Genomic DNA, 23,809 nt, shown 5'->3' with positions numbered 1-23,809 from the left:
ATCCAAAGTGATTTCTCTCCTGTGACTTGAGAACTGGTTGAAACCAAGTGAAAAGTGGAGTGAAAAATAAAATCAGGAGAAAAAAAAAAGTCCTTTCTGAAACAGAGTGGAAAAAACATTTCAGGAGATTTTCTTTTTTCATGTGTGAACCTGAGTGGGAAAAAAAATCAGAAGAAATGTTTTGCTGTGCCTCACAGTCGTAGTTACCAGTGGGCTCCATGCAAGTAAGGGGTGCATACGTTGTTTGTGTCCCTTCCACTCAAACACCCCCCTGACCAGAAAATTTCACTGTTTCAAACATTAAAAAAAAAAAAATTCACTGGGTTTCACTGTCATGAAAGAAAAAACAAACAAACACATTTTTTTAAAACTTAGATCAAACTAATTCATCACTTGCCCCTCACGAAAAACTGCTTTCATTCTTAGAGCCAAATCTAAAATGGCCATTGTCTGAGTTGGAAATGATCTTTGTGATGTGTGTATTTATTTGTTTTCAAATAAACTATTATTTTGGCCATCTGTTTTTCTTGTGATTTCTTTTTACATTTAGTGTATGTATGTGTATGTACTGTATATGAATATGAGTGTGTGTTTCCTTACCATGGTTTTTGTCATGATCCTGGTTTTTGTTGTTCTCTTATTTCCTTTTTTATTCTGAAATTGTGCCCTGAAAAGCGTGTTGCTTTTCAGTTCCTCCTTCTGTGTGATTTTCCTTCCTTCCAGTGTCTCACCCTTCCTTTCCCCGCCTCACTCCGGCTGTAACTCATCCCCTTGTTAGTGTGTGTGTGTGGATATAGTCTTATAGTGCTCCCTCATGTCTTTGTCAGTTCGTCTTGTGATGCCACCCATGTAAACTCAAGGGTTATCTCCAGTGTCTCCCCATGGTATGTTTCTGTTTTTTTGTTCCTACTTTGCTTTCATGTTTACTGGTTGATTTGTACTTTATACTTTATACTTGGTTTGTACTTTGTGGTAGTTTTTTGTTTGTTACTTTGTATTTAGTCATTTTTGCACTTCTTGAATTTTTGCTTATTTCTCAGCTTTAGTTATTAAAGCTCAACTTTTGTTCCTTAACTCTGCCTCCCGTGTTTTTTCTGCATTTGGGTCATCATCTTCCTACCATATTGTAACAGTTTTGGTCAATTTGACCCATTACTACTTTTTGAAATATTAGTTCTGTTTTCATCCCTGAAATTCATTGTTGTTGTGAATCACAACCAGATACTTTCATTTATGTAAATGGTTGCACAGAATCATGATAAAAATGTCTTATGGGTGAATATTGTTATGCCTTTATTGTGTTGACTGGTTTAATTTGGCCTGTCGGGGTAAAAATGAGTTTTCCCACATTTTTTGTGGTGTGCACTAACAGATTTAGATGCTAAAAATGTAGCAAAAGGCGGTCAGTCCAAGCTGATTTTCAACAGTGGTACTGCCATAGAGGGAGTGGCCATTAAGAGACAGTAAATGTGTCAGACGTAAAGATAGTGTAAAAATACCTTTTTTACCTTAATTGAGGAGTGTTATTCTCAAGTATCACAAATTGTGAGGACTGAAATGTTTATTAAACAGTTGTTAAATGAATCTGGTTGTGCAATGTGCCCTAATGGTTAAAGTGTGTGTGTGTGTGTGTACCATATGTAGCTCTTTTTTCTTTTGAATTCTACTTCCTCCTTTAGGCACAGCATAAAAGACAAATGAAACTTCCTCATTCTGTATGTGACATGAGTTATAATGGGACCTATTTCACTTGTATGTTATGTTTTTCTGGCACATTTGTCGCAAGGTAAGAACTTTTTTCTACTAATATTTCATGGTTTGGATTTCCTCCTTTTGCTTCCAAAATCTAGTTGTTGTATCTCTGTACTAAAACATCGTGGTTAAAGATCAAATAAAGCAAGAACTTCTGAACCATTTTTAAAAAATATTCTCTTTTCTTGGTTGGGTCTTGATTTCAAAACACTTATCATCCTGACATCTGTCGCTCTATAATGAGAATTAACATGTTTGTGGGATTGACTCAAAATGAAAATATATTTATCAAGTAAGTCAATACTTATTATCAGGACCAAATGATCCTTGGCTTTGGTCTTTTTAGGTTTCCTAAACAATGTATACAAATATGATATACATCTTTTTTGATAAAAAAGGCCCTATTTTATGTTGAAGCACACCAACCATTTCAAAGTGTCTTGGAGCACTATACCAGAGCTACCTGGGTCCGTATCGGTGCTGTTGAGAACAGTGCTGACGCTACAGACCTGACTTTAAAAAGAGTAACTAACTAGAAAAATTGCATTTCCTGCGAAAATACAGTGTGAATGCTGACGGCTGAAGTGATTTCGGAAATCTGCTGAATGTGCTGCCGGAAACGCATAAAACTATAAGAATGAATGGTCAAGATTTTGCAGAAAAAGCTGAAAAGCACAAGGCTTAATGGACTGAAAAAGCTGAATATTGTGATAGTTGAACAGTTTCTCTAGCTGAACATGGAGCTGAATATTTGAAAAAATTGAAAAGGCAGAAAGCTGAATATTTGAAAAGGTTGAAAAGCTGAAAAGGTTGAAAAGCTAAACAGTTTGATAGTTGAATGGTTTCTGTAGCTGCACATAAGCTGGAGCAGTAGCAGAACGAAATTTGAAAATGTCCCCATAAGAATGAATGGGAAAACACCTCCCAAACACCTGAAGGTCTAGAAAAAAGTGTAATGATTATGGCCAAAATATGTATATAGTGAGTAACAGGAGACATTGCTGAACCCAGTCATGTCTTTTTTATTTCTGTAGAGTGAAAAATGAGGGCACTAGAGCGAGAGACAAAACCGGTACCGTCTGCTCCACTCCAGAAATTTAGGCTCAAAGTTAACACTGCGGCTTATGGGGGAGTTGCTGGAGTGCTTGTCGCTCGAGGGCCTCTACAGCCAAAAGTTTAAGTCCTACATCTGAAATAAGACCATCATCTGAAAGCCAACAAGATTTCCTACATTTCTATGTATATATTGTCTATGTGAAGTAAAAGATGTGGGACCCAAATCAAGCTGAAGACAGTTTTTTCTAAAGTTTTTGCAGCTGCTCTCCACTCTAGCGATGATGTCACGCACTCTAGCTCACGCAATACACACCCATTATAAAACCAGAAGACCAGTTAAAAATCCTTAAAACTAAAACTGTGATTATTTCAAAACCGTAAAAGATTTTCAAAAACTGAAATACATGACCAATAGTTCAAGGTCTTGTGAATATTTTAAAGTTGGAATGGTGTCTCTAGCTCAAAGTATGAGGGAGCAGAAGAGGTTGAAAGTGGATGAGTTTTGAAGAGGATTTGAAGATTTTCCCATTTGCTTCCATATTAATTTTTTTTTTGAAAAAGCTGAATATTTGAAAAAGTTGAAAAGCTAAAAAGCTGAAAAGTACAAGGCTGAAAGAGCTTAAAAAGCTGAACATTTTGATAGTTGAACGGTTTCTATAGCTGAACGTATGCTGAAGTAGTAGCAGAATGAAATTTGAAAAAATCCCCATAAGGATGAATGGGAAAATTTTTGCAGAAAAAGCTGAATATTTCAAAAAGTATAAAAGATAGAAAAACCAAAAATACACGCCATCATGTCCTCAACAAGCTGAACATTTTGATAGTTGAATGGTTTCTGTAGCTCAAAATTTGTAGGAGTAGAAGAGAGCCAAAAAACGTACGGAAGCAGGAATAATAAATTCCAGAAGAACACTAGAAAAATTGCATTTCCTGCGAAAATACAGTGTGAATGCTGACAGCTGAAGTGATTTCGGAAATCTGCTGAACGTGCTGCTGGAAATGCATAAAACTATAAGAATGAATGGTCAAGATTTTGCAGAAAAAGCTGAAAAGCACAAGGCTTAATGGACTGAAAAAGCTGAATATTGTGATAGTTGAACAGTTTCTCTAGCTGAACATGAAGCTGAATATTTGAAAAAGTTGAAAAGGCAGAAAGCTGAATATTTGAAAAGGTTGAAAAGCTGAAAAGTAATAGACTGAAAGAGCTCAAAAAGCTGAACAGTTTGATAGTTGAATGGTTTCTGTAGCTGCACATATACTGGAGCAGTAGCAGAACGAAATTTGAAAATGTCCCCATAAGAATGAATGGGAAAACACCTCCCAAACACCTGCAGGTCTAGAAAAAAGTGTAATGATTATGGCCAAAATATGTATCCAGTGAGTAACAGGAGACATTGCTGAACCCAGTCATGTCTTTTTTATTTCTGTAGAGTGAAAAATGAGGGCACGAGAGCAAGAGACAAAACCGGTACCGTCTGCTCCACTCCAGAAATTTAGGCTCAAAGTTAACACTGCGGCTTATGGGGGAGTTGCTGGAGTGCTTGTTGCTCGAGGGCCTCTACAGCCAAAAGTTTAGGTGCTACATCTGAAATAAGACCATCATCTGAAAGCCAACAAGATTTCCTACATTTCTATGTATATATTGTCTATGTGAAGTAAAAGATGTGGGACCCAAATCAAGCTGAAGACAGTTTTTTCTAAAGTTTTTGCAGCTGCTCTCCACTCTAGCGATGATGTCACGCACTCTAGCTCACGCAATACACACCCATTATAAAACCAGAAGACCAGTTAAAAATCCTTAAAACTAAAACTGTGATTATTTCAAAACCGTAAAAGATTTTCAAAAAGTGAAATACATGACCAATAGTTCAAGGTCTTGTGAATATTTTAAAGTTGGAATGGTGTCTCTAGCTCAAAGTATGAGGGAGCAGAAGAGGTTGAAAGTGGATGAGTTTTGAAGAGGATTTGAAGATTTTCCCATTTGCTTCCATATTAATTTTTTTTTTGAAAAAGCTGAATATTTGAAAAAGTTGAAAAGCTAAAAAGCTGAAAAGTACAAGGCTGAAAGAGCTTAAAAAGCTGAACATTTTGATAGTTGAACGGTTTCTATAGCTGAACGTATGCTGAAGTAGTAGCAGAATGAAATTTGAAAAAATCCCCATAAGGATGAATGGGAAAATTTTTGCAGAAAAAGCTGAATATTTCCAAAAGTATAAAAGATAGAAAAAAGAAAAATACACGCCATCATGTCCTTAACAAGCTGAACATTTTGATAGTTTAATGGTTTCTGTAGCTCAAAATTTGTAGGAGTAGAAGAAAGCCAAAAAACGTACGGAATCCGGAATAATAATAATAAATCCCAGAAGAACAATAGTGTGAATGCTTTGAAGCATTCACACTAATAACTTTAATAAATTCCAGAAGAACAATAGTGTGAATGCTTTGAAGCATTCACACTAATTATTAAGTAATCAGTAATTAATGAGTAGTGGATAGTTTGTGCCACTCAGCAGCTGGTTAATAGTTCTACTCATGAAGAAAGTGGTCAGTATGTGTGTAATATAGTATCTCCAAGTCTTTTCTGAAGTAACTCATCATTATCTTATAAAGTCATTGAACCACAGTTGCTCAGGAATCACTCAGTAATGACTCATTAATTATCAAGTCGTTTCTGATTCATTCCTTACTCACGCCTCAGTAGCTACTCACATTTTTGTGTACCATATTGTAAAGTGTTACCAATATAATAACTATAGACTATCTTGTGATGGGATCACAGCAGCCATGACACCTATCAACATGTTACCAGTCTGACCCATGACAAATCAATAGTCATTTCTACTGAAAACCAGCTGCAATAGAGTGGACAGGAGAGATTAGAAGTGGATACAGAGATCTGCAACTTAAGACAAATGTGGGACAGGGCTGTAAAGTGGATGGTCAAATGCTGCTTTCCCCCATCCTACCTCCCCACTTCTGGTCTCTTTTCTTGGACGACACCCATCTCTGAACTCCACCTTCATTTTGATCTAAACTGCACACCTGTAAAGTTTTTTGTGATGATATCATGCTGATAAAATCTGTCTACAGACAGACAGAGACATATAACCACATAGCAAAATACTCAAAACTACTTCTGTGTTAGTTCCCGCCTAAAAGGTGTCTCCAGGACCACATTTTACCATGATGACAAACACAGTCATAATCTGAAAACATTACCAGCCAACGCTGTTGCGAGTCGAAATAATGACAATAAAAATAACTCAAGCAGCCTGAGTTAGCTAAATCAAATAAGGATCTTCCAAAGTTAGTTTCTCTGTACTAAGTATCTTCTTGCACTTAAAACCACAGGTATGACTGTGCATATAAGGAATTAGGTTATGTCAATTTAGGTAGTTTTTAAATTTAAATAAATATACAGTGCTACAAGATATCACATAGTAATGTTGACAAAGAGGGACTGTCATGTTTTAATGTGTGGGAGGTGGGTGCAATGTAGGGTGAGAAGAGCAGCTGCCATTTGACAGAGCAGAATTTTTTCTCTTTTACCACAAAGAAACTCAACAGTGAACGGAAACCATAACCTGCAGCTTACTTCCTTTATATATTCAATGCAGTTTAATGGTGCCCTTTTCATTTATTGCAGCAGTGTTATTCTGGAGTCATTTTTAAATAACTGGCAGTCTGTCAGTGCCTTTAAAAACAACCTATAACAGCTACATTTTCTTAGCTGTGCTATGGTTAGGGTACACGAGTTGTTAAGCTTATTTTACTGTCTTCTGTAAATGTTTGTCATTATGCATTATGATAATTATAATAATGATGATCTTAATATAAATAAAGATTATTTTCCTGTGTTATTGGGGAGTGAGGATACCTTTAGGTGTGACCTATTTTCAGGTCCTTTAAACGTCACTATATAAGGTCTGTAGCCGTGCGTAATGGCTGTGCCACATCATACAATGACTACTTTGGTGTTGCTAGAGGACAAATGCGCAATCTAGGACCATACTGATGTTCAGGCCCATGATGATGACCGTTCATCAATCGGAGGGAGTGCGGGGATCCCCCCTCCTCCTACAGGAACTCGCACACTATCACTGTGTGCAAATATGAGCCTCCTGGCCTCGTTTAAAATCAGACCACTAGTTAAAAGTTTGTAGCTCTTAGCTGCAGCGTTCACCGCTTCTGTCACTTTCTGCCTTTTCACTTACTTCATTTTGTTGTTGATGCCAGAAGCTTCCAAATAATACTTGTTTTCGTCTGTCGAATTGATCAATCGTTGCTTCAAGTTCACAGTCTGTAAAATGACTCTTCTTTTTCTTCAGCTGCTTCTTAGTTGTTTTCGCCATTTCTCCTCAACACTAAACTAAATTCTGGCCCTTTATATGTAAATCAGATGATTGTATATGTGTTTAACACCATTTATTGTGAATTGTGGGGATGGTTAGACAGCTCGTGCACGTGCGTAAAATTTCAGGATGATTGAGGTGTATGAGGAAAAGACACGTGGGAACAGACGTATGTGGGGTTTTATAATTCTGACGAAAAGACCGCATATGAATGTTTCCTGTTAAGCATGTACAGAGATTTCTACATCTGAACATGCACAGAGCTTTATACTTTTGGCTCCAGGTGTGTCTGACAACAAGGGGAGCGCCTTGTTGTGACTCAGCACTAGAGCAACCAGAAATCCTGAAAAATGTGGGAAAGTCCTAAATCATGAGCAGTTGTCCCCTGCCCTGTCTGTTCCAGAAATTAGTATATAATAAGAACAAGTGAAAACGAGAGCTGTCTGTATGCAGTGGGAGTCAACTTGAGACTTATAATGCTGATGAGACTGGAGTGGGGGCAGCATTATTGAGAAAGATGCTCTGAACACATCCTGTATTTTGAAGAGCTGCAAAATTGTCATGAATAATTTGGAGCATAATGGTAAAACTGGCAACCAGCTGCTGCTGTCACCACGATAAAGAAAACTGGAAATTCAAATGACAGATCCATTTTGTCAAATTAATAATTAGCCTCTATATGATATAGAAGATCAATAGTTTTTCACTTTCCGAATCCATGAAAAGATCAAAAACAAATAACTTCTGGTAATATGTAGTTATATATATATGTATATATATATATACATACATATGGTATACTACTCTGGTAAGGCTCAGCTGTGCGGCTTGACCACATATCAGTAGTGGTAGCAAAAAACTCCACCGTTTTAAGCTCCGCGGACCGCGGCGACTTTCTCTTTGCACTTTTTGTACAGCTCCGGTATGGCAGTCTGACTGAACTGCGCAGCATCTTCTTTTTTGAAACCAAAATAGTTCCACACCACTGACGTGCTGTTCCTCTTCGAGACTAAAGTCTCAGCTGTGTCAGTTTCTGACTGTTCTGTCGAGCCAGAGGCCATTGCGCAACAGGTTAAAGGGCAGCATGAAAAGTTGATGCAGCCGAGTTCTCCACTCTCTCGAGTTCTCCACTCCACTCACACTCGCTCGCGTCACGTGACCACCTTGTAATCGTGCAAGTTGCGGTTAGAAAATCGCATTTTATCATATCGCGATATTATCGCAAATGCAATTAATCGTTCAGCCCTAATCACATGTCATGTTTGTTTTTGTAAAATATCTGCACGTTGCATTTTAGAAAAAATATTGTGAAGACCCAAATGCAAATTTTCCCCCTCACATGCACACTTCTTCTTCTTCTAGATACTTTAGGATTTTTGCGTGCTGTTTTCTAAAGGGACAGAGTCGAAAGACTGATGTTGAAATGAGAAACACTTTGATTAACATCTTACTCTCATGGAGCTCAGTTTCACTAGTTAAAATCCTCCATCCATTCAAACAAAGTCAGTTTGAAGTATTTTAAAGACATTTTCTAACCATTGATAAGTCATGAGGAGCTGAAGGTAATTCATAATTTTGAACTGATGATCCAATGTGTTGGAAATATAGTAGGAATGAGGTAACATTCAGCCTATAGACCAAATAACCATATATTGTTTGTGATGTTTATTGTATCATGTGTTTACTGTTTTTACAGGGTCCAGTGCTGTGACTCCTGTGTTTGTGCAGAAGGGAGGGGATGTGATGCTGAATCTCAATGAAACTGATGTTCTGGAGGACAGTGCTGTTATTTGGAACTTCAATAATAAAAGTGGTAATAAAGTTTCACTTTGGAAATGGTTTCCTCCAAAAGAACCAGAAGTCCCTCCAGGTTACAAAGGAAGGATTGAGTTTACTGTGAAAAAATACTGTGTGAAACTGAAGAATCTACAAGAGACAGACAGTGGAGTTTACACTGCACGAGTGTTCAGGGATGTTGATTTTGAAACAATAGCTGAATACAACGTCACAGTTCAAGGTAGGTTTGTTCACATCTGAGACACTAAAATGAAGTTTCTGCTGTCATGTTTCTAAAACGTTTCACACCTTTTTCCCTCCTCAGATCCAGTGTCTCCAGTTAAGCTGACAGTGGACTCTGTGTCCAACAGCTCAGACTCCTGTAACCTCACTGTGACCTGCAGCACACAGGACTCTCACATCAGCAGCACTTTTACATGTGACAACAAAACCTGCAGTCAGGAGGGAGGAGAGAGATCAGAGGTCACAACCTCTGGTGCTTCTCTCAGAGTCTACCTGGTGAATGACTCAATCGCCTGTAACCATAGCAACCAAGTCAGCTGGACCAAAGATGTGACAAAGATTCAAGATTTCTGCTCCCAACATGATGGTGAGACTGAAAAACAAAACAACCAACTGTTGATAATATAATAATAATAATAATAATGGAAATAAAAATGGCATCATTAATTTAATTTAATTTTGCCATTTTAAAAATATGTTTTGCTGTCCAAAACCTGTTAGCTTTTTTTGACCTCATCTCAAGACGACCTCTTTTACTGTAAACTGCTGTGAACAATGTTTTCTAGGACAGGAAACCCAACAAGTATACGTAGAGGAGGAACATAGAATCTTTTTAAACCAGTCAAAGTTTTTTTTAACTTGCAAACAGCTGGGAAAAAATTTAAATGATCAGCCTCATCTATTAGTATTCAGTAGGTTATGAAGTTAAACATGAATTTTCAGTTGGGCTCTCATTAAATGATTCCTTATTACAGATAACTTTTTTACTAACACAGTTTTATAATTAAAACTTCAGTCTGTTGATTTTTTTAATTTTTAATCGACTCGATAAATTAAAATACATCATAAAAATATGCATTGATGACTAATGTTCATCAGAATCTTGCAGTAAAGTCACAGGACTTATTTCCATTACAGTATGTTAAAAAGACAGGCTGGCAAGATGTGGTATCATTTTCTAAACTGGTTTTGTTTATTTTTACAGATCCTAAAGCTCACAACATTATTGTTGCTGTGCTTGTTTCCATCACCTTTTTGTTTCTCATCATAATTGCGGCAGCAGGCTGTTGTTATCTTCTATGGAGAAGAAAACGTAAGTCCAAACTGGGCATTTTAACACAGAATTGCAAAGTAAGATCTACAAAATACTGTTTGTTTACGGTGTCCTAGCTGACATACACATAAACCCCCTTTGTGTTTGTAGGCAATGCAATTAATCCACAATATCACAGGCCCTACACACCGTATGGTTAGGAATCCACTACTGTTCATTCTTTACCACAGTCAGTGTTGTACCAAACTTCTGTGTAACTTAAAGCCCTTATTTATAGATTTAGTAATAGAAGTAATTATTGCATCTTTTGAATTATTCTATAACCAGAACTGATTTTCACTGCAGAAAAATGAGACAATCTCAGAATTACACTTGTCCTTGTGCTTTAGCCCATTCATCCTTAGCATCAGATCCCAGGTTAGTCAACAACATCGCACAATATAAAAATCCTACACATAGAGGCTGTTAAATGTGCTGTTGTGCATTCAGACTCAATGGAGGTGCACCTCAAGAAATGTAAATGTAATTCAATTAAGCAACAGAAAAGCTAAAAATCTTAAAATATTTTTTTAAAAATAAAGCTCTCAAAATGAATTGTAAATTAAAGCAACATGTCTTTTTTTATGACTGACCTGCAGAAACAACAGAGAGCATCGAAAATACAGTGTATGCAGTTCCTGAGGTAAACTACGATCTATCTAAACCTGCTGCAGAGGTCTGGCAATTAGTCCACTCAAACTGCTGCATGTTTCATTGTATGCTTTATGCTGCTTATGTGTTGCTTACCTGTGTTTAATCATAGGTTTTTTTAAAATCAATTTAATGCATTATTAGAAAAAAAGGGTCAATTTCTGAGAATATCATAGGTGACACTGTCTCCAAAACTGTGTTCTAATTTATGAAACAGTAAACAAATGTTCCAGAAGGTGTTGTGTTCTCAAAACTCTTAAAATAATAAAACGTTTAATAGTCAGAGACAACACTGTAACAATGTGATTAACATTAGGTATTTTAGGTATTTTACAATATGTATTTTCTCCTCCCTTTGCTTCTGTTTGTTGGCACACATCATAATCTAAGCTACATGCAAGGATGGATTTTTAATTTTAATTAATTTTCATGTCATAGTTTAGTGAAAAGTGCAACAAAGGAAACTGTTCACCGTGAACCAGAAATCTTCATTTTCAGTCTTAGAACAAATACATTTTAATTTGCAGTGTTTTTACTAACTGTAATGTTCTGTATGTGTTGCCAAAGCGGCACTTTCTTTATGTGTGTGTGTTTTAGTTGCAGGGTGTTCTCACATTTTTAGAAACAGTGAAACCATGTCCCACACCCCCTCTGCTGTTGAAGAAAAACCTAAAATGTGTTTTACAGCCATAGACATATGAGCTGGGGTTAATCATAGTGAGATTACTTCACATGTTAATACAGTATAATAACACCTTTACAAATAGTGTAAAGTAAAAATTGGAAACAACTTTTGCTGAAGATGTTTTATCTGATTTATTTACCAGGTGGAAGCTGCAGCCCAACCTCTGGATCCATCAAATGATTCTTCTTCTCCAACCTCTACAGTCTACAGCTTGTTGGGGGCTCACACTGGACCTACAAGAACCACTGAGGCTAGAACCAACACTCTGCCAGAGAGCATGTATGCTTCAGTAGAAAAGCCTCCCAGGTCCTGAAATGATTCTCAGGAATTGTACTCCACATACCGATCCCCACCCTCACACCTTGTGTCACAGTTACTGAGAGTTAAAATCACACCTCATGTAACCTGCTCTGCTCAGGAAAGACTTTTCTCATACACAAACATTTCTCTGTAAATAGCTGTAAAACAATGAAGAAATGTTACTAAACATCAGACATTTTCAGAAGTTCATCTTTGTATTATCAGGTTAGATCTGATATATAAATTCAAACATCATGAAGAGCATTTTTAGTCTATTATCTTTGTACCAGTATTATGGGCAGTTTCAGTCAAGATGAAATCTTGAAACCCCAGATTAGGTATGGATATTATTATTTATATTATATATGTATGTGTGTATATTTATGTGGATATATGAATATATATGGGTACTTAGGTATTTATCTGCATGTACATATGTGCTGTGTATAGATATGTATGTATTTATGTATGTATGTATGTATACATACATACATACATACATACATAAATACACACATACTGTGTGTATATGTATGTCTATAGTTATAAGTCTCTTTTTAAACACCTTTCTTTTTTCTTCTTTGTTGGGGTGGGGAGTGTGCTATGAATTATGAAAATATGAAAATAGTCCAGGATTATGTTTCATTATTCTTAATAAGCTCAATAGTGTTGAACATCACAGAGTGGTGTAGTCTGTACCTAGAAATCAGTTAGCATTTTTGCATTTCCGGTTCTCTCGTTTCAAAATAGATTTAGATCTAGATTTAAATTGGTTTTCTTCTAAGTAACTGAAATATAGTCTGTGGTTACTACAGATTAAGATATTTACATGTTTTGTTTTGCGACATAAAATACATCATTAAATGTCACACAATTTAATTATAAATTACACGTGTCTTAAAAACAGCGGTTGCTAACAAGTGACTAAATGAGACTCAAGAAGTTGTCACAGATATTTAACTTCATCACACCGAACATGGAGACTCATCTACTCACTAGTCCGTCTTTACAGGTCGACTTTAGTTACAAGCTATTCTTACTCTAACTTTACAACTTGTACATTGACCAGTTTATAGAAAATGTGTATAGTAATTGTGTAGTAAGACGCTTAGTGGTGGTGACATTGAAGTCATGTGCCCAACATTAGCTTTTTACTTCTAGCGATTTAATTTACACTTTGAAAATCACAGAAGTGGTGTTCATCTGTGAATAGTATCTTGCTGAACAAAACGTTTTAGTATCATAAACTTAAAGCAGAGGACTAAAGCCACAGAGCTTATTTTTGGCAATAATAAGAAATCCAATTCAGTACTAACTTCAAGGTTAGGCTGCAAAAATACGTCATCCCTACACCACTCTATTAGGCTAATAATTAGTGTGGCATAAATAAACATGCAGTATGGGCACTAAAACTGAACAAGTGTAGATTAGTTCTGGCCAGTGTGCTTTGTATTTTTAGACATTGTGCTGCATCATATTGCATGTAGTTGTAATTCAACAAAGAAAAAAATAAGGGATGACCCACTGACTAAAGACAACATGAAGGCAGGAGTTGTTTTGTTCTTCTGTTATTATGTCCTCCATTTTATACATTGTTGTTTAAGATACTTAATGACTATGTGTTGTGTCACCTAGCTTAAAGCTAAGAGGATAGCAATATGTTTCACTTACTTTGAGGCGCACAAAAACAGAAACTTATGATTTAGGCTAATTGGTAATTAATGAGTAGTAACTACTTTGTGCCTCCCAGCAGCTGGTTCATATTGATCAGGAGTAACTCATGAAGAAAGTGTTCAGTATGTCGACTCACAGGTATTTATGAAACTAATCATTACCTAATGATTCATTAACATAGTATCTCCCAGTCCAAGTCAGTTGTCTAGTAACTTATCAATATCTATATAGTCCTTGAAAAACAGTTATTCATTAATTAACAATTAATTGATTATCAAGTCGTTTCTGGTCTTAACATTTTCATGTAGCCTATTACAGTGTTATCATTGTTTTTACCGATAGAATTGAATTTATTCTTTTGAAAATCCACTTTTGTTATGATCTGTTTTTTTATGTTCTCTTGTTTCCTGTTTTATTTTGAAATTGTGCCCTCATGTGTCCCGTCTTGCTTTTCTGTTCCTCCTTACAGTGTTTTTCCGTTCCTTTCCCTCACCTTTCCTTTTCCCGCCTCACTCCACCTGTACCTGATCCCCTCCTTAGTGTGTGTGTATATATTTTTTGTTCTCCCTCATGTCTTTGTCAGTTTGTTCTGTCTTCCCCCGTGATGCCACTCTGTGTTCCCCACCAGTGTCTCCTCCTCCGGTGTCTCCTCCTGTGTCTCCCCGTTGGTATGTTTCTGATTTGTGTTCCTTGAGTTTTCATTGATTTGTACTTTGCTTTTGTTGCACTTTGTTTAAGCTTTTTGTTGCTACTTTGTCTTTTGTCCTTGTGACTCATTTTTGGTTTTTCTAGATCTCTTGGTTTTTGTATCTTTCAGCTTTGTTTAAATAAAGCTCACCTTTTGTTCCCCTATCCTGCCTCCTGTGTTGTCTGCATTTGGGTCCTCACCTTCTTTGCCAATTTATAACAACTTTAGAAGCAAATACTTCTTTATTGTAGACTTGAAGAGGCCTTCAGTAAAGTATTCTAACATGAATGCAACATCACTGGTATTTTTTGAGCAAAGTATCATTAAATATTCTTATTTTCCTTCAGCAGAAGCTCTGATCGATTCCTTGCTAAAAACTCAACAATATTAAACAAGATTATTTAGATTTGATTCATTCGATTTATTTTCATTGCACTGAATACAAGTACAGAGGCAATGAAATACAGTTAGCAGTATACAAGAGGGGGAACAAAAGTCTGTGACACATCATATTTCAGCTTTTACTTATTCACAAAATCAGCAAAAACATAAGAGTTTAAGGCTTTAATAAGTGTCCAATAATGGTGCATGTAGCAAAAATGCATCACTGAGTTCACCCAAAAATTAAAAACATGCTAAAACAAATGTTGGGAATTATAAGTGAACACATGCAATCCTTTTAAGAATATTATAAGTAAGACCACATGCAGTATCACATATAGTGTGATCAAGGTTATTTCTTTTATGTTGTTGGTCTTGGTCTTACACGTGTAGAACTTATTTTTGTTGTTTTTCCATACATCATCCCCACAAAAGTATTTCCTAACATGGCCTTGTCTGTGCATCAATAACATAAAATCAGCTGGTCGAATGTGCACGTCCCCCTGTGGGCTTCACACTGCTCAATACAAACAAAACAGGGACCCACTCATAAAAAAAAAGAAAAACAGCTCTACAGTCCGACAAGTGGTCAAAAACTCAGGGTACCTTTAACTTAAGAATGTGTTATATATACAGGTATATATATATAGCAAGTTTTTCCTCACTTGAGTCGAGGGTCTAAGGACAGATGATGTCGCTTACTGTACAGATTGTAAAGCCCACTGAGGCTTTTACAATTGTTACATAAAGAAACTGAAGATATTAATCCATTAATAAACACTTGCACATGCTACGAAATGGCAAATTTAAACGATAGGGATACATACAAACTGAAAAATCGGCTCTAACATGTACTGAAAGATTGGTTGGTTGAGAACTCTTTGTTCTGCCTCTGTGTGGGCAATAGTCAGGGCCGGAGGCACTATGTTTTCGATTTAAACATATTAGTGACAGCATCAAGAACACACTGTAGATGTTCTGGTTGTACCTAATTACAAAAAAGCATTGCAATCATTAATCATAACAAACACATTCAATCAGATTTAAAATAAAGGAAAAAACCAACAAACAAAAACTTATCACCTTTTTTTTAAATTAAATCCCATGAATATAGCATAGCCTATGTATGGCTGTCACCCTTTATACTTCATAACTATGAAGGAACCAGATATTAGAATGTTTTGTAAATGGAGAAATTGTTGCAGATTAACATTTTAATAAATTACCTAAATACCAAAATTGTATCTATAACGATAATTAGCCTCGTCGTAGCACAACATAAGACTTGAATACAGTCACATAAAGAATCTTTAAAGTGCCTTGTACACCTTCAAAGACCTGAAATGTCTATTGGAATAGACCTTACAGCACAGTAATGGTCAACGTGTGCATAAATGATTCAGAGGTCAACCAATTGTTTGTTTTGTCTGTGTGTTTTTTTTCAGGGCCACTGATTATGAGTAATCGACGAGCAGATAATGGACATGTGGAAGAATTATGCATTTACAGTAGAAATGTGAAACTTGGTGTCAATATTTAGAATTTGGAATAATACAAACTCCAACACAAAGTTTAGCTGAGATGCCTTTAAGCATACGTTCATTCAATATCATTGATGGAATGTAATTAAGTAGAAATTTACTCAAGTACTGCACTTAAGTACAGGTTTGAGGTACTTTTCTTGAGTATTTCCATTTTCTGGTACTTTATCCTTCTACTCCACTACATTTGAAGGCAGATATTGTTCTTTTTAATCACTACATTAATGCACTAACTTGAGTCACTTTTGCTTCTTGAGCTTCTCCATGACATGAACGCTGATGATGGCAGACACCATGATGATCAGACCGATGGAGAACACAATCGTCTTCAGCAGGCACACAGAGAAACCAGCAGAGACCCACTCTGAACCTGGAACACAACAAAATAGCTTGTTTCTTTACAAAACTGATCCAGGCTGTCGAACAACAGCACGAGAGGAGTGCATGTCCACAGATGTCCAAAAGGGGACCTAGTCAGACATTCAAATATCAAACTTGTTCTGAACGTCCATGAGACGTACAAAAGTAGGCCTGGACTGATGGACATTAAAGTGAAACTCTCACCAAAATGCAACCTAGGCTTTTTTTGTGAAGGAACCCCAGTCAAACCTTCGCGTAAAAGCATAATTACGTCAAAAAAGCCACTATTAAGATTTACCGTATTTTCGTCTTCATTATCGTTTTGTCGTTAGTGAAAAACAACGAATTATCCGTGCATTTATATGGAACTAAGCTTTAGGAGCTTTCCACCTTTACTCTCCTCCATGTTACGTTGCACTCGGGGATCGACGCTTCTCGACTGGCAGGATGGCGGCAAGCGGAACAAGCTACTGCTAGCGTGAGTTGTTCAAAAACCTTCTTTTTAGTAAACTGTGTGTACACAAACAATGTTCTCAATGCTCGTGTTCATGTGTAGAGACCCTGGTGATACTACGAGCAAAGTTTCATGTTGTGTCGAGTCTTCTTAGTGTTTTAAAAATAGCGATTTTGATGCTACCATAAAGTTGCCTCTAGCACGCCATTGAAAATGATTTTGACCCGGAAATGAAAATACGGTAAATCTTAAAAGTGGCTTTTTCATCGTAATTATGCTTTTACACAAAGGTTTGACTTGGGTTCCTTCACAAAAAAAGCCTAGGTTGCATTTTGGCGAGAGTTTCACTTTAAAAAGACACAATCTGAACATCTCCCTGATGTCACTTGTTTGCTGGGAATATACAGGAGCAGCTCTACAATGTTTAAGTTACGGTTTTGGGGACTGTTCAACAAGATGACATCACTAACGCAACTGTTGGCTGTGTCTTTATAACTAAGTATAATTCACAGTCTTATATTTCATTAGTTTTATGACAAACTGCAACTTTCGAGTTGAAAATTTGACACATCATACATGGCAGAATTCAAACAGGATCATAAAAATTATGTCTCATTCGCTACCAGACAAAGCTTACCGAAACTTGTCTGGTAGAGGTGTGACTCTGGCTCTCCATAGGCTGAGCGGGAGAAACACTGCTGTGCATTTTCAGTTGGCCACGTTACCAGGAAGTAAACCAGAGGCGAGAAAACTTTTTTGGCACACGTGTCAGATAAATAATTCTCATTGGACTGAATGGGTGGCAGCGTTCATGGTCTTATTCTATTTAAAATCTATGCTTATATGGACATGACAACACGGTGGAAACAAGCCGTTTGAGCAGAGGGAGAGTGTGATTGGCTGCCTTTATCAAATGCATTCATGAGGAAAACAGCATGGGAAAACTTTTGGACGTTCTTTGAAAAGCTTATGAGTATTTTCTGAAAATAACTATAAAAAAAAACTTTCATGAGGCTCCTTCAGACGGAATAATGTTGCTAACTGGAAAAAAATGCACCCAACCATCCCATCTGTGCCAAGATCAATATGGTAAGTGTTGAGAGCATTGAGAGCATATAATTAATAGAAGCAAATAAAATGTTTACACATTAGGATCATTAAGAAACTTTGTTTTTACATGGCTCTCCATTGTGGCTGAACTGAACCAATCTGCCTCCAGAGAACTTTGTCAGGCGAAATTTGAATGGTTATGAGTAACTTTAAGTTGTCGATCACTATTTGTTTGCTATAGTGTCTTTTAATCTTACCTGGAAGTTGCTCACAGTGATGTTTAATCTCCAGCTTGGCATGTTCCCAGCTGACCTGGTTGCTATGGTTACAGAAGATGACACCTTGCTTCAGGTAGACGTTCATAGAAGAAGGATAAGGTGTGCCCTCTGATCTCTCTCCTCCCTCCTCACTGCAAGTTTTGTTGTGACATAGAAAAGTGCGGCTGATGTGAGAGTCCTGTGTGCTGCAGGTCACAGTGACGTTACAGGAGTCTGAGCTGTCAGACACTGTCAGATTAACTGGAGACACTGGATCTGGAAGGAAAATAAACAGGTGTGAGGGTTTTGAAACAGGGTGCAGCTGTGGAGCAACATTTAAAATGTTAAGAAACTTACCAAGAACTGTGACCTTGTATTCAGCTACAACTCGGTCGTTGTTAACATTCACAACTGCAGTGTAACGTCCACTGTCAGCCTTTTGTACACTCTTCAAGCATAAAGAGTAATTTTGTACATAAAATTCAACTCTTTCCTTTAAATTATTTGGAATATTTGGTTTGTTGTTAGCAAATAATTTTACAATATTTGTACTGCCATTGAATTTCCATCTAAAATCACTGCCTTCTTCCAGAGCAACATGTTCCTTGACATGCAGAAGTAAATCCTTTCCTGTCTGCACAAACACAGGCGTCCCAGAGCTGGTACCTGCAAGAAGAACAAACATCAAAATCATCTTTGTGTTTAAAGCAGCTGTAATCAACATGTCCATGTTAACAATGTATGACTTGACTGTTTGTGAGTGAAATTAGTCATTCATAGTGAAAAAAAAACTGTGTTTAAAGTGTCTTTCAGCTCATTTTTCTGATTTTCTGGCCCACAACTTTTCTGTATATTCAAAACTTGAAGTGACCAGACATGTAATATTTCGACTACTACTACTGCTACTACAATACTGTTGTAACTACAACTAATAATTGGTCTTGACACAGCTTGTCCCAGGATAGAGGTGAAACTGAGCCAGCCTGTTGAGAGAAAGATGTAACTCATACTCGTATTTTTTTTCTTTTCAACTCTGCACTATTACCACTTTGTGTCCTGTAAATAAGACTAGACTTTCTTGTCCTCTTTCTCCCTCTTCTTAACCAGATTATTGTTCAGCAGCTCTGATCCTTTGCTACTTCGGTTCTTCTGTCAAAGTGGCCCTGTCACTTTTGACAAAAGCACAATAATAATATGATGTATCAAAAAAGCTCTTAACATTATGAGAACATTGACTTCAATATACTCGAAACATGCCATTTCTTTTTTATAAAAATGTCTTTCATTATTTTCTTCTTGTAAGTAATTCACAACTTTATTACAGACTCAATTCAATTCAATTCAATTCAATTAAAAAAAAAACGTTATTTGTCCCCGGGGGGCAAGTCAAGGTAAGGCATGTGGAGCAGTTATACACAACAAAACACAACACTTAACAGATATACAACACAACACAGAACAGTCAGCTAGTTAAAATAAATAAATACAAAAAAAAAAAAAAAAAAATAAGATTAAAGTAGAGAAATATAAAGGTATAAATAGAGTAAAGAGATAGGCAGTATTTACATAAGGTGCAAGTTGGTACTGAGGTAGTTTTGAATGCCCATATAAATACTATAAATAGATAAAGAAAAGTGGGGATGTGCTGTCAAGAGTGTGGTCAAGACTCAAGGTCCAGATAAAAAAAAACAAGACATTACATAACATAAATTACATACAAACTCACAATAAACGATCGTAGTTCAAAAATGATATACATTATACCTGCACCAATGTGTCCACAACTAAACTAACTAATTACAACTATTCAAATTACTGTAATTTTGTCATTTTGGTTAGTATTTTTTTTTTGAGTATTTTATCAAGTTTCTAATTTTACTTGTAAATTTACCATGTAATGTACTTAGTTACTTTAAAAATCACAACTGAGTACTGAGTACAATTTCAATTAATATCTAAACCTTTCATCAGCTTTTTCATAGCCAATGAGGCTATCTGATCAATAAAAGGCCAATGAAAACCCTGACATGCAGACAAAAACCCATTTAACTCTGCAGCAGAAGCAGGTTTGGAGAGGTGACCACGACCACTGAGCAGAACAGAACAGGAGTTTGGAGAAATTCAGGCTGAAGAAGCAGAAACCTGTTTGATTGAACACCTGCTATTGATAATAGCTTTAAACATCAACGGTTAAAAAGTAACTAATACTATGAGCAGTGTTTCACAAGAATGCTTTGTACTTTTAATTAAGAATAATTTTAGTACCAGTAGTTTTGTAATTATATAATATTTCAGTAATGTAACTGTAATCCTACTTTAGTAGACACTTCCAGTACTCTTTCAACCACTGCTCATCGTTAGCTCACATCAGTCAACACATTTTTTAATGCAGATAGGTTGTCTTCTAATATCCAACTGTGAAAACAAGGCTTTTGTTTACTGAATTTGTTTTGGGGAATCAGGCTTTTTATTAGATGAGGAAGTTGAATTAATCACATCAAGAAGCAGTAATGTTACGTTTACGACCTGATAATATACCTTTGGACTTGAATTGTTTAAAATCTTAAACTGTTAAGTGTTTCTTTAAATCTACACAAAGAAGCAGGAATATTTACTGTAATGAAATCACTTCACTCTGTTTTCTTCCCCTCAAATTCTTAGAAAGGAGTCCTTCTTCCTGGATATGTGATCACTTGGTACATTTTTTGCATGGTTATACACTGCATACAAATGAAAGCTCATTATCTCCTCTTGCCAACTGAACTAACTTTATGCAGTTTTTCTACTTACATATGTGATCGCTCAGTTAATTTTTAATATGCCTGCTCACAGCTGTATCTATCAATAACATTTAATTTGACAGTTTTCTTTTCCTACCTTGTGCCTTTACACAGACCAGCAGTCCCAGTATCACAAAGATGGACATTATAGAGTCTCTGTTCAGTTGTCCTGTCTGACCGCTACAACATGTGTCTTCTGTTTTGTTCTAACTTTGTTAGTCTTTGTGACAGCTGTGTTTTTCCTGTCAAAACCACATAGACTTTCAGAATGTCACCATGTTAATGATGTGAATGTACGAGTGACTTCTCTAATTAAGTTCCTCTTTAAGCTGTTTTACTGCTTTAACATGTTTCTCCTGAATAACTTGAATAGATAAAGTCACTTCATTTATGCTCCATTTGTTCACTTAAGAGGAACTAGTTCTGCACGTTGCACCAGAGTTATTCATTTTTGGTTCCCTAAACAACAGTTATTTGACAGAAAACAAAGAAAGAAAAAAACACTACAATTGTGTCAATACACAGCAAAAAAATCTACAAAACACTGCAGTTTGTACTGTGTAATTGTTGTATTACTTCAGGTTTTGCTTCACTTAAACACTTAAACTAAGCTTGGTGGCTAAACGCACTTGCACCACTTCCTCTCTCATAGCTCACACCTCTTGCATTTTGAGATTACTCAGAAACATGACAGATACTGGTGGTAAACTAACGCTCCCCACTGAAAACAAACAATGTGTGAGAAAGAAAAATGAACCTGCAAAATCATTTTAACAATAATCATCATGCACCAAGACACAGAAAACCAAACAAAAGCAAAACAAAATTCAGTCGTTATGCAGACCAAATATCTAATTTAACCTCCTCTTTTGATGCATTTTAGCACTGATATATAAAAAGACACCTGATGCAGTTCACATGAGAATATACACTGCTCAAAAAAATTTAAGTGTTCCCTTAAAGGGGAATTGCCGTTTTTTACGACCTGGACCTTATTTCTAGCATAAAATACGATCATTTACTCACCCAGATAACTTTGGTGTCATTTGGAGTCGTTCGGACGGATTAGATCCAGTGGAGCGCCACATATATCCATGAATCACTTTCACCTGATTTGGTGCAAATCTGACTGATTCTTCTCTAGTTTTGTGTTCTGCTAGTGTCCTTGTCACTACAGGTAGCAAGAGGCGGTACCTGCAGCCCAATCAGGTTGTGCAGGTAGTCCAGCCCCGTCAGGATGACACATCCATACGTGCGGTTGCAAGAAAGTTTGCTGTGTCTCCCAGCACAGTCTCAAGAGCATGGCAGAGATACCAGGAGACTGGCAGTTACACAAGGAGAGCTGGACAGGGCCGTAGAAGGGCATCAACCGAGCAGCAGGACCGATATTTGCTTTTTCTGAGAGGAAGAACCTGAGGAGCGCTGCCAGAGCCCTACAAAATGATCTCCAGCAGGCTACTGGTGTGCATGTTTCTGACCAAACTGTTGGACTCCATGCGGGTGGCATGAGGGTCCGACGTCCTCTAGTGGGACCTGTGCTCACATCTCAGCAACGTTCAGCTTGATTGGCATTCGCGAGGGAACACCATTGGCAGGTTCGCCATTGGAGCCCCGTTCTCTTCATAGAAGAGAGCAGGTTCACACTGAGCACATGTGACATGTGTGAAAGACTAGAGATGATGTGGTGGACTTTGTGCTGCCTGTAACATCATCCAGCATGACTGGTTTGGCGATGGGGGAGGCGTATACTTGGAGGATCGCACAGACCTCCATATCATAGCCAACGGTACCCTGACTGCTGTTGGTATCCTCAGAGGGATTGCCAGACCTTACGCTGGTGCAGTGGGCCCTGGGTTCCTCCTGATGCAGGACAATGCCCGGCCTCATGTGGCCAGAGGGTGTAAGCAGTTCCTGGATGATGAAGGCATCGATGCCATTGACTGGCCCTCTCGTTCCCCTGACCTAAATCCAATTGAGCACCTGTGGGACATTATGTATTGGTGCATCCAACGCCGCCAAGTACTGCCACAGACAGTCCAGGAGCTCGCTGATGGCTTGATCCAGGTCCTTAGAAGATCCCCACAGGAAACCATCATCAGGAGCATTCCTAGATGTTGTTGGGAGTGCATACAGGCACACGGGGGCCACACACACTACTGAGTCACATTATGAGTTGCCGTGATAAAATTCATGCAAGTTGGATCAGCCTGTGATTACAATTTTTGACTTTGATTTTTGGGTTTGGGATTTTGGTTTCCATTGACTGTTGACAAATTATACAATGTACATCAGTAAAAATCATCAACTTGAATAATTCGTTCATCAATATCTGATTTGTGATTAAAGTGTTAAAGTGACAACTGGACAGAGACTTATGATACTAGTCTTGCTTTTATATATTGACCATAAATCATGGTCAATATAATTTGGCTTTTTTGACAAAAAAACCCAAAACTCTTCAATGTCAAAGTGAAAACAGATTTCTACAAAGTAATGTCAATTAAATGAAAATATAAAATGGTTTGATGAGACCAAAATGGAGCTTTTTGGTCATCAGACTAGAGGCTATGTCGAACACAAACACCGCATATCAGCACAAACACACCATCCCCACCTTGAAGCATGGTGGAGGCAGCCTCATGCTGTGGGGATGCTTCTCAGCAGCAGGCGCTGGAAAGCTTGTAAAGGTAGAGGGTAAAATGAATGCAGCAGAATA

At 37.1% G+C, this 23,809-nt stretch overlaps 2 protein-coding genes across 2 annotated transcripts; one reads left to right on the top strand and one right to left on the bottom strand.

Annotated features, from left to right (window-relative positions):
• Positions 1-1,734: 1,734 nt before the first annotated feature.
• Positions 1,735-10,349, top strand: LOC141017028 (SLAM family member 9-like). The gene is made up of 4 exons (XM_073491648.1): positions 1,735-1,786; positions 8,857-9,177; positions 9,262-9,546; positions 10,165-10,349. Exons 1-4 carry the CDS (start codon positions 1,735-1,737, stop codon positions 10,347-10,349), a joined length of 843 nt encoding a protein of 280 aa, XP_073347749.1.
• Positions 10,350-16,345: 5,996 nt separating this feature from the next.
• LOC141017027 (uncharacterized) lies at positions 16,346-21,239 on the bottom strand. Its single transcript, XM_073491647.1, has 4 exons — positions 21,191-21,239; positions 18,671-18,979; positions 18,314-18,589; positions 16,346-16,556 (listed from the first exon to the last, which is right to left on the bottom strand). Exons 1-4 carry the CDS (start codon positions 21,237-21,239, stop codon positions 16,432-16,434), a joined length of 759 nt encoding a protein of 252 aa, XP_073347748.1. The 3' UTR covers positions 16,346-16,431.
• Between the last annotated feature and the right edge of the window lie 2,570 nt (positions 21,240-23,809).

This window comes from Pagrus major, chromosome 21 (assembly GCF_040436345.1).
Source record: "Pagrus major chromosome 21, Pma_NU_1.0".
NCBI classification, from domain to species: domain Eukaryota; kingdom Metazoa; phylum Chordata; class Actinopteri; order Spariformes; family Sparidae; genus Pagrus; species Pagrus major.
The sequence above is the reverse complement of the archived record's forward strand: the minus strand, read 5'-3'. Positions and strand labels throughout refer to the sequence as shown.

Excerpts from the sequence above, each read along its gene's own strand:
- LOC141017028 (XM_073491648.1), top strand. The coding sequence starts at position 1,735 with ATGGGACCTATTTCACTTGTATGTTATGTTTTTCTGGCACATTTGTCG. Across the intron at positions 1,787-8,856 it reads TCTGGCACATTTGTCGCAAG|GGTCCAGTGCTGTGACTCCT; the intron begins GTAAGAACTTTT and ends CTGTTTTTACAG. Across the intron at positions 9,547-10,164 it reads TTTCTGCTCCCAACATGATG|ATCCTAAAGCTCACAACATT; the intron begins GTGAGACTGAAA and ends TTATTTTTACAG.
- LOC141017027 (XM_073491647.1), bottom strand. The coding sequence starts at position 21,239 with ATGTCCATCTTTGTGATACTGGGACTGCTGGTCTGTGTAAAGGCACAA. Across the intron at positions 18,980-21,190 it reads GGTCTGTGTAAAGGCACAAG|GTACCAGCTCTGGGACGCCT; the intron begins GTAGGAAAAGAA and ends TTCTTCTTGCAG. Across the intron at positions 18,590-18,670 it reads ATACAAGGTCACAGTTCTTG|ATCCAGTGTCTCCAGTTAAT; the intron begins GTAAGTTTCTTA and ends TTTTCCTTCCAG.